This window comes from Gymnoscopelus microlampas, assembly GCF_963454915.1.
Source record: "Gymnoscopelus microlampas genome assembly, chromosome: 13".
Lineage (NCBI taxonomy): Eukaryota > Metazoa > Chordata > Actinopteri > Myctophiformes > Myctophidae > Gymnoscopelus > Gymnoscopelus microlampas.
In genome coordinates, this window is record NC_139950.1 from 28,104,247 (window position 1) to 28,119,323 (window position 15,077).

A 15,077-nucleotide genomic window follows, 5' to 3' on the forward strand; every position below is an offset into this window, starting at 1 on the left:
ACACACACACACACACACACACACACACACACACACACACACACACACACGTTTGCTCATTGTTGTCTGATGTGACTTTAAGGTTGACATGTAAATCAGTGTGAATGCTAATGTGCACTTCATTATCATCATCAATGTATGATTATTTGTCTATAATTGTTTGTTTTTAATGTCACCTTTTCTTCAATAAAGCCCTGCCAACTACACCATATGGCCTGTTCCTTGGAGGAGTTGATGCAAAAAGGACTTTAGCTTGTTATTAATTCAGTTCCTACATTGACACAATAGTATATGAGAAAAGTCATACTAAACTCGTACTGTGTCATAAAAAATGAAGTCATACAATACTTTAGTATAAACAAAATGCCATACAGTCCTGTCGTTAAAAAAAAACTTTGTTCTTGTCAGCCTAAATTGTTCACAGCACAGCTATCTATTTTCATATTTAATTCTTGTGACAACCCTGGGGGTTGTCAGGGTGACTGGTGTGGTTGTCATGGTTACTAACCATGTGTCATGTGTGTCAGAATGATTGGAGGGCGGAGTGTGTCATCAGTGGATATCTGGCCCACCTGGATTGTCCTCTATAAAAGAGGTGGCTGGACTTCATTCTTGTTCTCTTTCTCACCTTGAAGCTCACTGGGAGCACTCCAGCCTTTTGGATATTGCTTGTTAAAGAACAAGATCACTGTGGTAGAGGTTTGGGTTGTGTAGTTGAGTCATTCCACGAATTCGGTACGATTTGCACTTTTTTTTTTGGAAAAATCGAATTACTTTTTTGAATAGCCCACACCATTAAGGACATATTTAACATGCAGAAAAACATATTTTCCCATCTCAGGCATTAAATTAATATTTTTATATGGAATAATATATGTAACAGGGTTGAAATTCATAACGGGGTTGAGTGGAACGGGGTTGAGATTTTTTACTCAAGATGGCCATAACTCTACCTGTGATGATTAAGAGGAGACACCATGGCATGCATGACATTAGTCAATCACATATATTGCTGAAATGACAAAGACAATTTAAAATAATAATAGTTTTCCATCTTTATTTCATGTAACGGGGTTGAGTTGTTATGCTTTACGACCACGCTTTGAAAGTATAAATGACCCTAAATAGCTGTATAAGAAGTTCGAAATGTTCCTCTTTCTGCAGCATCTTGCTCAGAAGACTTGTAGAATGCCATCACATGTTGTTGATGCCACTAAAGGGTCAGTTTATACTTTTTACAGAGAGGAGAATGACTTGTGTTGGTTGAGTGTGACTGTGGGACAGAGCTATATAACGTGATTTTAATGATAAATCAACTATTTATTAAAAAACGAAACATGACTAGCAATAGAGTACATTGCTGGTTTTATGTGAATAATATAAGTTATGGATTATTCTACACTTTTAGTAGTCATATCTGAAGGCCAATCTCTCTATCGGCCATTGGGGACATGAAAAATGGGCAAATTTAGGAGGTGTCTACTGTAGAAAAGGCAGATAATTTCAGATATAAAGATAAAATATATAATATTTTTACACAATAGTAAAGGGAACATGTCAATTGATTCTAAAAAGCTTTTAAAATTTGATTTTGGTGACCCATGGATACAATCAGTGTGAACATGGGCAAATAATAACTTAATAGGCAAACTAGGTGTAATGAAGCACGCTAGCATTTAGGCTAACCCTCCTGGGCTGAAGCTGTCTCCCTTTCTCTCTCTCTCTGCTGTGTAACTCCGTGCGTTGCCTTGTTGTGATGTTCGTCCATGCTGGCCCCTAATATGGTGTGCTTCCGGGTGGATAGACCTAACTAACAATGAGGATCGTTCTGATTGGTTCCCTTCCCAACTAGTCCCTCAAAAAGAGTAATTCTGATTGGATCTCTTCTCCATTCGTCCCGCCCTAACATTTTCGTCTCGTCTAATTTGTTGACTAACGTGTCCATTACATTTTCGTCTCCCCATTGGCTTAAAAGGGGAGCTTAAAAACGGGGAAGTGTGATGGACAGCCAGGACAGCCAATGACACTCAGGTGTCGACACTTTTTACTCAGGTGTCGGAAAGAGACTGGTGCTGTTTACAGAGCCGCTCGCTAGCGCATGCGGCTAATAATTTAAACGTTCTTTGTTTGTGTGAGTTTCCTCATTTTGTTACAAACTCAGCCGTTTGCAACACTCTTGGTTGGTTGTTGCAATAAATATATTACATTTAAGTGGTTGGATTCAATTTACGTAATTCGTTATCCCTGAGTCACTAGAATACCTCAAAACGAAGTATGGAGCTCAGCCTATGATTGATATGCTGCATGCCATGAGTGCAAAGTGGTATTTTCTTAAATTTAATTCAGCTAATCAATGAGGATCTGTGGTCATAATACAGCACTGTTTGAGGAACTATAGTTGAACACTTTACAGACATATTTTTTAATGTCCATTCCAAAGTGAGAACAATGTAGCCTACTTGATTTAACACCAAAACTGCTATAGTTTTGATCATCTGAAACTAAGGAATTTATAAATGACAAAAAGGGTATGAATTTTTATGACATTACGAAACATCTCTCTGTTTCCTTTCAATGAAAGTGTAAATCTGGGTTCAGACTCAGCCAGAGTAAACGTTTTCTAACAGATGGTTTTAAACAACCTAAATCTCAGTCGTGTCATAATGAACCCTTTCCCTGATCATCAGAGGGTGTATCTAGTAGATCCAGTCATTCTGTCAGGGGTAGAGGTGTTTGCTGTGGAATTTCATCTTTTGACCTGTCACCTCTCGCTTTAACTTTAAATATAACCTCAAAATCCTAATTAATGTGAAAGGCCTGGTGGTGCAAGAGTAAAGCATAGGCTTCACAAGTGGATGGTTGTGGGTTTGAATCTTGGTCAGGGAAGATCTCAATTTTCGGTCTTTTTAAGGCGAGAACCATGGATGAAGGCCGCCTCCCTCCTCACGCCCTCTTTTAGCTCCGGTAGGAGAGGGAGGAGCATGGAGGGAGCCCACCTCCAGGGGGAGGAGCTTAATACATTTACATATTAATTAAAGATTTTTATTTTAGTATTTTTTGTGATTTTATGGCCACTGTTTTTTTTCACATGAATTTGTTTGAGACATTTTTTTATTGTTTTTTTTCATCACCAGTTTGTATTGACCACAGCTCCATTGTTTTTTTGTTGTATTACCCTTTTAGTTTTTATTTAGTAGTTGTTTTGAGTGAGCTTTGAACCTCGAACCTTTAGTTTGTGAACCTTTGATTTATCTTTTAAGCCACGCAGGCATGGAAGGTACAATTGGGAACGTCATCCTTAACCCGCCTTTTAGAATTTAGATGGACAGTGAAAATGTTCTTCAGGAGCCTTGAACCCCAAACCTTCAGCTTTCAGACCCTGTGTTTATCTCTTGAGCCACGCGGGCATGATAAGTACAACTGGGAACGTCATCCTTAACCCGCCTTTTAGAATTTAGATGGACAGTGAAAATGTTCTTCAGGAGCCTTGAACCCCAAACCTTCTGCTTTCAGACCCTGTGTTTATCTCTTGAGCCACACTGGCATGAAAAGTACAACTGGGAACTTCATCCTTAACCCGCCTTTTAGAATTTAGATCTCAATCCTGAAAAGGTGGTTTAAGTATTATGTTCTCAGTTGCATGGTTCATGCCACCATGGCTCAAGAGAAAACTCTGGGGTTTATAAACTGAAAGTTTAAGGTTTGAAACTCCTGGAACACATTTTCACTGGCCATCTAAATTCTAAAAGGCGGGTGAAGGATGACGTTCCCAATTGTAACTTCCATGCCAGCGTGGCTCAAGAGATAAACACAGGGTCTGAAAGCAGAAGGTTTGGGGTTCAAGGCTCCTAAAGAACATTTTCACTGTCCATCTAAATTCTAAAAGGCGGGTTAAGGATGACGTTCCCAGTTGTACTTTTCATGCCAGCGTGGCTCAAGAGATAAACACAGGGTCTGAAAGCAGAAGGTTTGGGGTTCAAGGCTCCTGAAGAACATTTTCACTGTCCATCTAAATTCTAAAAGGCGGGTTAAGGATGACGTTCCCAGTTGTACTTATCATGCCCGCGTGGCTCAAGAGATAAACACAGGGTCTGAAAGCAGAAGGTTTGGGGTTCAAGGCTCCTGAAGAACATTTTCACTGTCCATCTAAATTCTAAAAGGCGGGTTAAGGATGACGTTCCCAATTGTACCTTCCATGCCAGCGTGGCTTAAAAGATAAATCAAAGGTTCACAAACTAAAGGTTCGAGGTTCAAAGCTCACTCAAAACAACTACTAAATAAAAACTAAAAGGGTAATACAACAAAAAAACAATGGAGCTGTGGTCAATACAAACTGGTGATGAAAAAAAACAATAAAAAAATGTCTCAAACAAATTCATGTGAAAAAAAACAGTGGCCATAAAATCACAAAAAATACTAAAATAAAAATCTTTAATTAATATGTAAATGTATTAAGCTCCTCCCCCTGGAGGTGGGCTCCCTCCATGCTCCTCCCTCTCCTACCGGAGCTAAAAGAGGGTGTGAGGAGGGAGGCGGCCTTCATCCATGGTTCTCGCCTTAAAAAGACCGAAAATTGAGATCTTCCCTGACCAAGATTCAAACCCACAACCATCCGCTTGTGAAGCCTATGCTTTACTCTTGCACCACCAGGCCTTTCACATTAATTAGGATTTTGAGGTTATATTTAAAGTTAAAGCAAGAGGTGACAGGTCAAAAGATGGAAATCCACAGCAAACACCTCTACCCCTGACAGAATGACTGGATCTACTAGATACACCCTCTGATGATCAGGGAAAGGGTTCATTATGACACGACTGAGATTTAGGTTGTTTAAAACCATCTGTTAGAAAACGTTTACTCTGGCTGAGTCTGAACCCAGATTTACACTTTCATTGAAAGGAAACAGAGAGATGTTTCGTAATGTCATAAAAATTCATACCCTTTTTGTCATTTATAAATTCCTTAGTTTCAGATGATCAAAACTATAGCAGTTTTGGTGTTAAATCAAGTAGGCTACATTGTTCTCACTTTGGAATGGACATTAAAAAATATGTCTGTAAAGTGTTCAACTATAGTTCCTCAAACAGTGCTGTATTATGACCACAGATCCTCATTGATTAGCTGAATTAAATTTAAGAAAATACCACTTTGCACTCATGGCATGCAGCATATCAATCATAGGCTGAGCTCCATACTTCGTTTTGAGGTATTCCAGTGACTCAGGGATAACGAATTACGTAAATTGAATCCAACCACTTAAATGTAATATATTTATTGCAACAACCAACCAAGAGTGTTGCAAACGGCTGAGTTTGTAACAAAATGAGGAAACTCACACAAACAAAGGTTTAAATGATTTTATTAAAACTAACTTTGACTGAAAATAGCCGATCGACAAGCTCACAACGTGTCGTAGTGAGCTTGTCGATCGGCTATTTTCTGCTAAAGCTATCCCCACAATACGGATACTGGGGTGGTTAACAGTGCTTAAAGGGAGAGACCACTTTTGTTGACGTTTGGGTTGTGTAGTTACCTTGCCATGATGCATCTCCAAAGGTGGGCAAGAAATCTAAAATAATTGTTCCCTTGATAATTCAAAATAATATGCTCATTGATTTACATTGTATGCTGAAACAGCTCTCAAAGTCACTCTTTTAGCACAAACAAACGCAAATCAAGTTGATTCAGACAATATAAAACATCACCAAACCCAGTACCGTTTGTTTTTTAAATAAGGCTAACATCCTGTTGATTTTGCCATTTTTATTAAAAAGAAAACCCGGACTGGATCCGCAGACCAGGATTCGGATCTTCAAATAGGAAAATCAGCAGGAAGTTGACATTTGCATTTAAAAAAAAAAAAAAATACTGGGTTTGGTGATGTTCTATATCGACTGAATCGCTTTGTTTGTGTTCGTTTATGTGCTAAAAGCGTGACTTTAAGAGCTGTTTTACCGTACAATGCAGGCATATTTTGAATGATCAATTTCTATTTAATGGAGCAATTATTTTAGATTTCTTGTTCACCTTTGGAGTTACATCATGGCAAGGTAACTAACTACACAACCCAAACCTCTACCAAAGTGCTCTTGTCCTTTAACAACCAAAATCCAAAAGGCTGGAGTGGTTCCAGTGAGCTTCATGGTGAGAGAGAGGACAAGAGTGAAGTCCAGCCACCTATTTTATAGAGGACAATCCAGGTGGGCCAGATCTCCACTGATGACACACTCCGCCCTCCATTCATTCTGAAACTATGACACATGGTTAGTAACCATGACAACCACACCAGTTACCCTGACAACCCCCAGAGTTGTCACAAGAATTAAATATAAAAATAGATAGCTGTGCTCTAAACAATTTAGGCTGACAAGAACAAAGTATTATGGCATTGAATAGCTTTCTTTTTTTTAACAACAGGACTGTATGGCATTTTGTTTAAACTAAAGTATTGTATGACTTCATTTTTTATGACACAGTTGATTTCTTATACCAGGGGTCTTCAACCTTTTCAGGCCAAGGACCCCTTAGCTGAGACAGAGATGAAGCAGGGACCCCCTCTACATATTGCATAAAATTGTGTTTCAGATTAAACTTTTTTGTTTACTTGGTCTGCTCTTTTTTCCCTCTACACCTATCTCTTTGCCAAAAATAGCCGATCTACAGCGTTAAAGGGCAAGACCACTTTGGTAGAGGTTTGGTTTGTGTAGTTACCTTGCCATGAAGTAACTCCAAAGGTGGACAAGAAATGAAAAATAATTGCTCCATTAATTAGAAATTGATAATTAAAAATATGCTCACACTCAATTACACACTCCATGAAGCCTTGAATTCATGGAGATTTTTTTTGTTTTTGACACATTCCTGAGCACAGACTCAGACATATTGGTTGGATGCATGGCGCATATAATAGGCTATCGCATTGTAGATTAGTAGGCGATAATTCCAATATTCACTATACATTCCTCATGTTTAAGCCTAACTGAATTATATATTTATGAACTTGCATATAAATTGTATATATTTTTGGACGACTTGTGCATTTAATTTGTCGGCAATACTTGACATCAAATTTCAAATTTCAAGACCCAAAAGAAATTTGATGTCTCCCCACCCCACCTATATAGTGATCCAAATGTATGCCAAGAGACCTCTGCTGAAGAATTGATTGATTGATTATACTTGCATATTGTTTCTTTACTGCACCCGTGATGCAAATATTGAGCCATTCATTACTAAACTACAACATGAAGAGACCTCTGCTGAAGAATTGATTGATTGATTATACTTGCATATTGTTTCTTTATTTTGTTTCTTATTAATGTTTGGCATTCTTGGTACCCCATGAAGACAAAGGCATACATTTGCAGGGTGGCTCAATATTTGCATCACGGGTGCAGTAAAGAAACAATATGCAAGTATAATCAATCAATCAATTCTTCAGCAGAGGTCTCTTGGCATACATTTGGATCACTATATAGGTGAGGGTCGCTCTGCTGAATGGATACGGTCGGGCAGGCAGCTAATCACCACCGTATCCATTCAGCAGAGCGACCCTCACCTATAAAGTGATGCAAATGTATGCCTTTGTCTTCATGGGGTACCCGAGTACCCCGTAGGGAACGCCACTGTTCCAAGAGCTGCTGCAGTGCTGCTGTTCAGCCACAGAGAAGAACGCCGTTCTGGTTTTGGGCTCCATGATTGGTCAAATTCAAGGATTCTGCTATTGACTTTCATGGTCTTTAATACGAATACGTGAAGCCTGGCTTTACCATTCTGTCTCGACACAGCCTGGCCTGACAAGGTCTAGCTCGACAAAGTCGCTCCTTTTCAGCCTCGCTTGGCGTTCATGGATCGGAAGAAACCAGGCTGTACGGACCAGACTTTGTCAAACCTGGATTTTACTTAAATCCAGGCTTATTTAATTCTCCTTTCTTGTAATAGGGGCCTTTTACACGAAAGGATAGCAGGATGTAATAACTACAGTACAGATATTAGTGGGCTTCTGGGGGTATTCTTGGTGTTTGTTTTGTTGATTGCATTCTTTGTTTTGTTTTGTTTAGTGTTAAAAGGGGGGGAAATAAAGATGGCATGTTATTCTTGTGACATTACTGTGTGCCACATTTCTGAAAAAATAATAATAATAATAATAATAATAATAATAATATATATATATATATATATATATATATATATATATATATATATATATATATATATATATATATATATATATATATATATATATATATATATACACACACACACACACACACACACATACACACACACACAATTCAATTCAAAGGGCTTTACACACACACACACACACACACACACACACACACACACCCACCCCACTGGTATGAAAACTTGCATACAAATCAGACACATGGCCTGTGCTACAGCAGCTTGGAAGATGCTAGTGACAACAAAATACTATAAGATCAGTTGTGTATCATAATGAACCCTGATCATCACTGGATGTACTAGTAGATTCAGTCATTGTCAGCGGGAGGTGTTCACTGTGTATTTTCATATAACCTGCCACCTCCACCTTCAACCTCACATATGATATGACCTAAACATCTCATTGGTGTGATGATGCTGAGAAAATCGTAAAAAAATAAATACATTTGTTTTAGATTTTCATGAATACAATATATAAATATAATATAATATAAATATCACATTAAATAAATCTGTTATTTAATTTTACTTTGTTAAAAAATACAAAATGGCATGGTCATGTATGTTTACTGCACACTCCTGTCTTACTGGAAGAGACACAAATACAGTTATATTAATTTCTTTTTGTATATCTGAGGCACAAGCATAATCAGTGTAAAGCATGGGTAAACATAGCTTCACTACAGTACAGATAGGGGTCCAACTGGAGTGAAATTATTTATTGTCTCTCTGCCAAAAAAAAAAGAAAGGGACACTGAAAATCAAGCACAAGCCACATTAACTTGGTGTTTTACTTAACTTCAACTGACAACAATTAATTAGGATAAAAACGCAAGAAATTGTCTGTGAGCAAGTGAGTGAGTGAGTCAAGTTCTTTACTTCAACCACTATGGTTGCTCTAAAATAGAGACAGAGAGGGACAGAGATTATTTATTTTTGAGTCAATGTTCCAAAATGGTACAATAAATTATCATGGCTAAAACTGAAGTTTTCTGAAGCAGATTTTAACTGTGGCCATAACATTTCAGTAAGTCCAGTTTTGATGCAGCTTCAAAAAAAAATGCAAATAAGTATTACTTTCTACTAAATGACAGTTGTGCTAGTCAAGTTTTAATAATAATTACTGCATGAAAAGTAATCAACAAACTATTATAAAAAACTGGTCAAACATTGGCCAAATTGTCACATAATATAAGAGTTTTTTTTTAAATAGTGGATCTAGCTTGTGGATCTGCTATTTTCACAATATTTATCTGTGGAACAGAGTTAAACAAAATGTAATGCCTCAACTCCTACATTACAAGTGCTTGTCAGGGTGGAGGGTCCCCAGTTCAAATATGATTATTTTGGGCGTCACAGCCTGAAAAGGTTGAGAACCACTGCTCTCTAGACAATGAGTAGGCTTTCTATATACTGTAAGTGGTGGACATACACAGTCCTCTTCAGGTAATCCACTAACCAACACTGTTCAGCCATCTTTCACTGTATGAAAGGCCAGTGTATATCCACTGACATTTCAAAGCTTTAAAAAAATGTTTTTTGATTAACTGCAGACAGACAAGGAAATGAAAACAAGAGTCTTGAGCTGAGTTTTAATCACATCAAATGGATTTATGTAAAAGTGGGAAAGGAAGCAAACACTGGGTCATCATGTTCATCACACAAAAAGAATGTGAGCAAATACTGCACATTCTGGAGTATTCCAGGCCACCTATATTCCAAAAATGCAGAGTGCCATGTCTAACTGTACAGTCAGAAATATGATTGGTATCACAGCAAGATAATATATTATTATGTATCATGTAACACTAAGCGTTCCACTGTAGCACATAGTGCTGATCTAAGACAAGGAATATTAAGTTCTAGTGAGTCTAAGGCTATGCATCGATCTGAGCTCTACTACTGTGTAAAACATGAACCGGTTTAAATCAATGGTGAGGTGTAGCCATGGCACACAACTGCAATATATGTGACCTGGAACGACCCCATTATCAATGTCACTTCTCATATCACACAACCTTCACGTACATGTATGAATGGCAGTCAATGGACACCAATCACGCAGTTGGAATGGCTTCCCATCCGAGTTATTTTGGAATCCTAAAGACGCCGCCCCCCACATTGTCCTCCATAAATTGGGCAAGGGAAGCGGGGTGATTGGCAAATTGATTGCTCCATGCAGATTGTGATTGGTCAGTCATTAAGTTTACCTTTTTTTCCTGTAGTTCTTTGTGTTGACATGCTTTGAAACGTTCATGTTTGTGTGAGCATGGCTTGAAGCAGTAAGGCCAGCATTTGGGTCGGTTCCACAGTACGGATGTCACTGTTGGATTTGCATGCTGCTCATTTTACATAGTCTTTAGTCACAAAAAGTCAAAATGGCAGAGAACAAAAAAGTCCAAACGGTTGTGGAGTCCTCACAATCTGGTCTACAAGATCACCCTTTTGGCTTTGTGTGAATGTTGGCACTGTCAGCAGTCTGTGGAGACTAGTGCACATTTAGGAGTTCATCACACCGAAGGACATGGCAGTGCAATTTGCCACAGGAGTCCCTTAGATAGAAAAAAGTGTCACCACATGGTGATTTTTTTTAAAGAGTCTTTTTTTGTTTCCTTGATTCAAGGAAGAAAAGAAAAAATAAACAGAGAAGGAAGTCATTTTTCTCTACCGGAGTGTCTTGTTTTTTTGTTGTTTGTCGTTTTTTAAGTCAAGAAAGCAGAAGGAAGAAAGAGCTTTACAATTGTTTCTCACGTTAGATGTGTCAGCAGAACAACTAGACTTCAGACACACTGTTCCAAGGGCACTTTTCTCTCTGAGTCCCACGTAGACAAGGAAGAGTAGAAAGTCGAAGAATGTAAGTAGAGACAGGAGAAAGATAGAAAGACAGAAAGGGAGAAAAAGGTTAAAGTTCAGAACAAAGAAGCAGTAAAGACAGAAAGGCAAATGTACAAACAGACACAAGAAAGTAGCCTGACTCTACATGCATATGAGGGGAGGGACTAACAAGAGGGAAGGATTTCAGTGTTACACTGAAGCCATGCAGTAGGACCGCAACAGGAAGCACTCGTATATTGCCACAAACTTGAAAAAGTGACACGACACACTGGTTTGGTTTCTTTCAAGTAGAAAAAAAGTTTTTTTTTTAAAGAAAAAGAAGAAAGTCTGCTGTCACCATTACACAAACTGGATAACAGGAGGGAGGGGTGTGTTGTGCTCCTTGAATCACAACAGCACTTTATTTTCTCACAACAATGGGTTTTGTGCACAAAAAGCAGGTTGAACAGTCAACCATCCGAAGCAAAGTGGGTTAACACAACATATGCCATGCAGATCAGAATCCTGCCATGCCCTGTCAGATACAGTAGGGCGTTTTGGCACCTGCCAGGGCAGTGGGGCACAGGACAGAGGGGGTGGGGGATGGGGGTAGAGATGGACAGGGCAGCAAGGGGAGCTCAAGAAAATGTGAGGGAGAAGCACGTGCAGCGGGCCGAGATGGACGACATCTGTTGCACCATATTTCAGGCTCCCAGGAGGACATGCCCCCCCCTGGCCACCTTTCCCCTCTCTGTGCCAGACTCTTGCGGAGGTGCATTCACTCACCACTCGCTCACAGAACGGTAGCACACAGTCGACAGGGGGTGGGGGTGTGGATTAGGAGTTTTTCTGTGCCTCCCCACTCCTGCTTTTTGACTTTCTGCCTTCCACATCTGCAGGACAAAGGCAATTAAATTACATCATGAAAGAATTAAGAGGCAGTATGTACAAAGTTCAGGGTTCCAAGTACTGCCTTACTTTATAGGCAGACTTTATAGGCGGACATCAAGATAAATACAGTGGAGCTATTTCAATGCAGTAAATATATAGAAAAACAATAGCGGAAATAAATAAGGGTCTACGCTAAACACGACACTGCTTCAATAGTGTGTGAAGCAGTGCTGTCTCTCAGTATAAGTTAAAAATGCTGCGAACAATCTGTAAAAGATCTTGTCTAAAATACATTAAGTCATCAAAGATTATCCAATCTCAAAATGCTGTGCACAAGTGTACGTATATTTAAGTTTCCAATGGACCCTTTTCACAGCTGCCAATTTTGACAGGTAAATGTAGCTGAAGGCAATAATGTCACTTGTAGGTGTGTTTTATTTAGGTGTTACTGTGTGCCAGCTTGAAGTTAAATGTACAGGAGCTGTCCATGCTGGCACACAGTAACCCCTAAATGAAACGTACCCACAATTCATGTCTTTACCGTCAGCTATGAAACAGATTCATTTTCAAATAAGTTCACGTTCAATTCGTTTACAAAATGGTCTGATCGTCGTATAAACTCCTCAACTTGCTGTATTGTCCCTGTGTTTCTTCATCACCACAGTGCACCAACAACTCACCCAAGACACCCACACCTATTCTCATAGCATGTCTGCATCACCCTCCTCAACTACAGCCTTTTTGCGTTGACAATTACCCATCCATTCAGTAAAGATCTAACAAATCAAAACCCAAAAATTAGCACGGTCTGACTCATTTATGGTAGATTAAAGGAGATTATAAAAAAGGTGTCAAATAAAACATAAGAAAATACCATCAAAATAAAACAAAATGAAAACAACGTTTTGATATCAGCGATCAAAATGAGCAATTTGGATCGGATCAATACACAATAAAGCCATGCAGTTTAGTGAATAGGCATTGGTACAGTAGAATTAGGTTGAATACAATGTGCTTTGAAAACAAAAGACAGGATTTTCCCCCACATCAATACACCAAAAATAAAAGAAGAAGCAGGAGTTGAATCTATTATCTGACACATTGGTAACCAGTTATGTAAAGAGCTAAAGGATAAAGAGCTTCCTTGACATAATGCATGGAATTAGCTCTTTGGGTTAAACCGGAAGACAGCTGCACTAATATTTAATGGGAACCAAGGGGCATGTTAGGCCACAACCCACAAGTCACAAGTCCTTAGCATGCATAGTGGAGAAAATAGTAAAAATCTAAATGTCAAAGATGCCCTTTAAGATGTAGTATTTTTCGGCCCTCTAAAGTCTAGACTTAAGACAACAAATAGATATTTTATGGGCTGTTGGGACATTTCCACAGGCAGACACTACCGTGGGATGTGACCCAAAAGCCCAATTTTCACTACAAAAACAAGCTTTTATTCTATCAGACCACTATTTACATAAGACTGCTTGACTCAGCAAGTGACAAGTTTTAGAGATGTTTTCAATGTTTTCTAAATTATATAAATTGTCTTATTTAAGGGTTGAATTTCTAAATGGATATAACCCGAGCTTTAACTGAACCAAAATAAAGCAGATAATAGTCTTGGTACAATGTTAGCCAGCCAAAACAAGAGATTTGATGAGGTGAAGTAATAATGGACTCAAAAGGAAAGACCCACCACACAGACCAGAACCAGAGAAAACTGCAGCATGTGGGGAGACGACGAAGCAGCGATTCACCAAACAGAAAAAGGATGAACACGACAGACAGATGGTGCTCGGATAAAAAATGAAATAAAAAACATGCAGAGGAAGAGTCCAGTCCTTCATTCATCCCTTCATTCTCCCCTCTTTGTTTAGTTTCTGACAATCAGATCATCAAGCCCACCCATGTTATTCAAATACAGCCATACTCATACCACAAGGACTGGTTATCCTCTGGGCTGAGAGGAGGTGATTGGTCAGCATCAACCCCACAATCTGGATTCATGCCCTCATTGTACGTGCTCTGATTGGCTGAGTCGGGTGTCATTTGACCATTTGATTGGCTGTAAACCAGCTGGGATTGGGCGGGAGCATGGCTGACATTAGGCTGATGGTGCACTTTATTTTGAACCGGGGGGCCACTGATGTTACTAACTAGAGTGGGGTTAAGGGACAGGAAGGGGAGGTTTTTGCCTGCTGACTCACTAAAGATGGAGTCCATGAACACCGACTCCACGGTGAAGGAGGGGCCAAGGAAGGATTCTAGGGTGGAGAGGTCTGGGTCCTCCAAGCTATGGCAGGGCAGGCTGACTGACTTGGGGAAGGGGGGCATGTTGCTAGCGGGTCCATTCAAGGACTGATCATGAGGGAGGGGGGTGCTGTTGCGGTGGTACTCACTGGGGGTTGGCTGGGAACGTGCCCCGGACTTGGCGGAGGCAGCGGGGGGAGTCGTGTCAATAGACACAGGCTGCCGGTTGTCCTTGGACAGCAGGTCGTGGATGCTGGTGCGCCGGGTGGTGCCCTCCGCTGTGGAGATGACGCTGCTGGCCCGGGGCAGCGTGGAGGACGTAGAGTCCAGCCGCTCAGAGACAGACATGGCTTTGCCCTGAGACGACAGGCTGGGACGCACCTGGACAGAGCCCTTCACACGAGTGCTCTCTGTCTTCCGCAGGCTGGGACGGCCCGGCTGGCCACCCGATCTTGGGGGGCGGTCCGAGCTGACCGGCGCCGCTCTCCCACTCACTGAGCGCAGGATGCCCCGCCCCTTTGTGGCAGCGCGTTCCTTCTGCACATGCTCAGTGGAAGTGGAGAGGTGTGGAGAGTCAACAGTAAGGCTCTCCTGGCTGCCAGACTGCAGGGTAACGGAGGAAACAGCAGAATGTGTACATGAGAATAATGATTATGAATGACTTCAGTGTTATGTACTGGAACTCAAAAGTTGACCCCATGAATCCACCACATTGTGACAAAAATAGGCCAGTTGAATTTCAATCTAGAAGCTCCCATCCAACCACAGTGTTCTAATGTGCCTTGCCCAAACATTAAAGACATGTCCAAAATAACATACTACATGCTATATTCTGATCAGTATGCTATTTTCAACATACGTTTGTGCATACAACAATAGTATGTTTCATTTTGGACATACTAATGAGATCACATGGAATGTTTTGAAAGCACCCC

At 40.0% G+C, this 15,077-nt stretch overlaps 1 protein-coding gene across 5 annotated transcripts in view; it reads right to left on the minus strand.

The window, feature by feature from the left end:
* Positions 1-9,773: 9,773 nt before the first annotated feature.
* Positions 9,774-15,077, minus strand: part of ccdc88ab (coiled-coil domain containing 88Ab) — a 105,472-nt gene continuing 100,168 nt past the window's right edge. For 3 of the 5 annotated variants that reach the window (XM_084076749.1, XM_084076747.1, XM_084076750.1), the window contains one exon: positions 9,774-14,745. In XM_084076749.1, the coding sequence (XP_083932875.1) occupies positions 13,807-14,745 (939 nt within the window). In that variant the 3' untranslated portion in view covers positions 9,774-13,806. The remainder of the gene's footprint in view (positions 14,746-15,077) is intronic. The other 2 variants (XM_084076751.1, XM_084076748.1) reach the window with 2 other exon arrangements.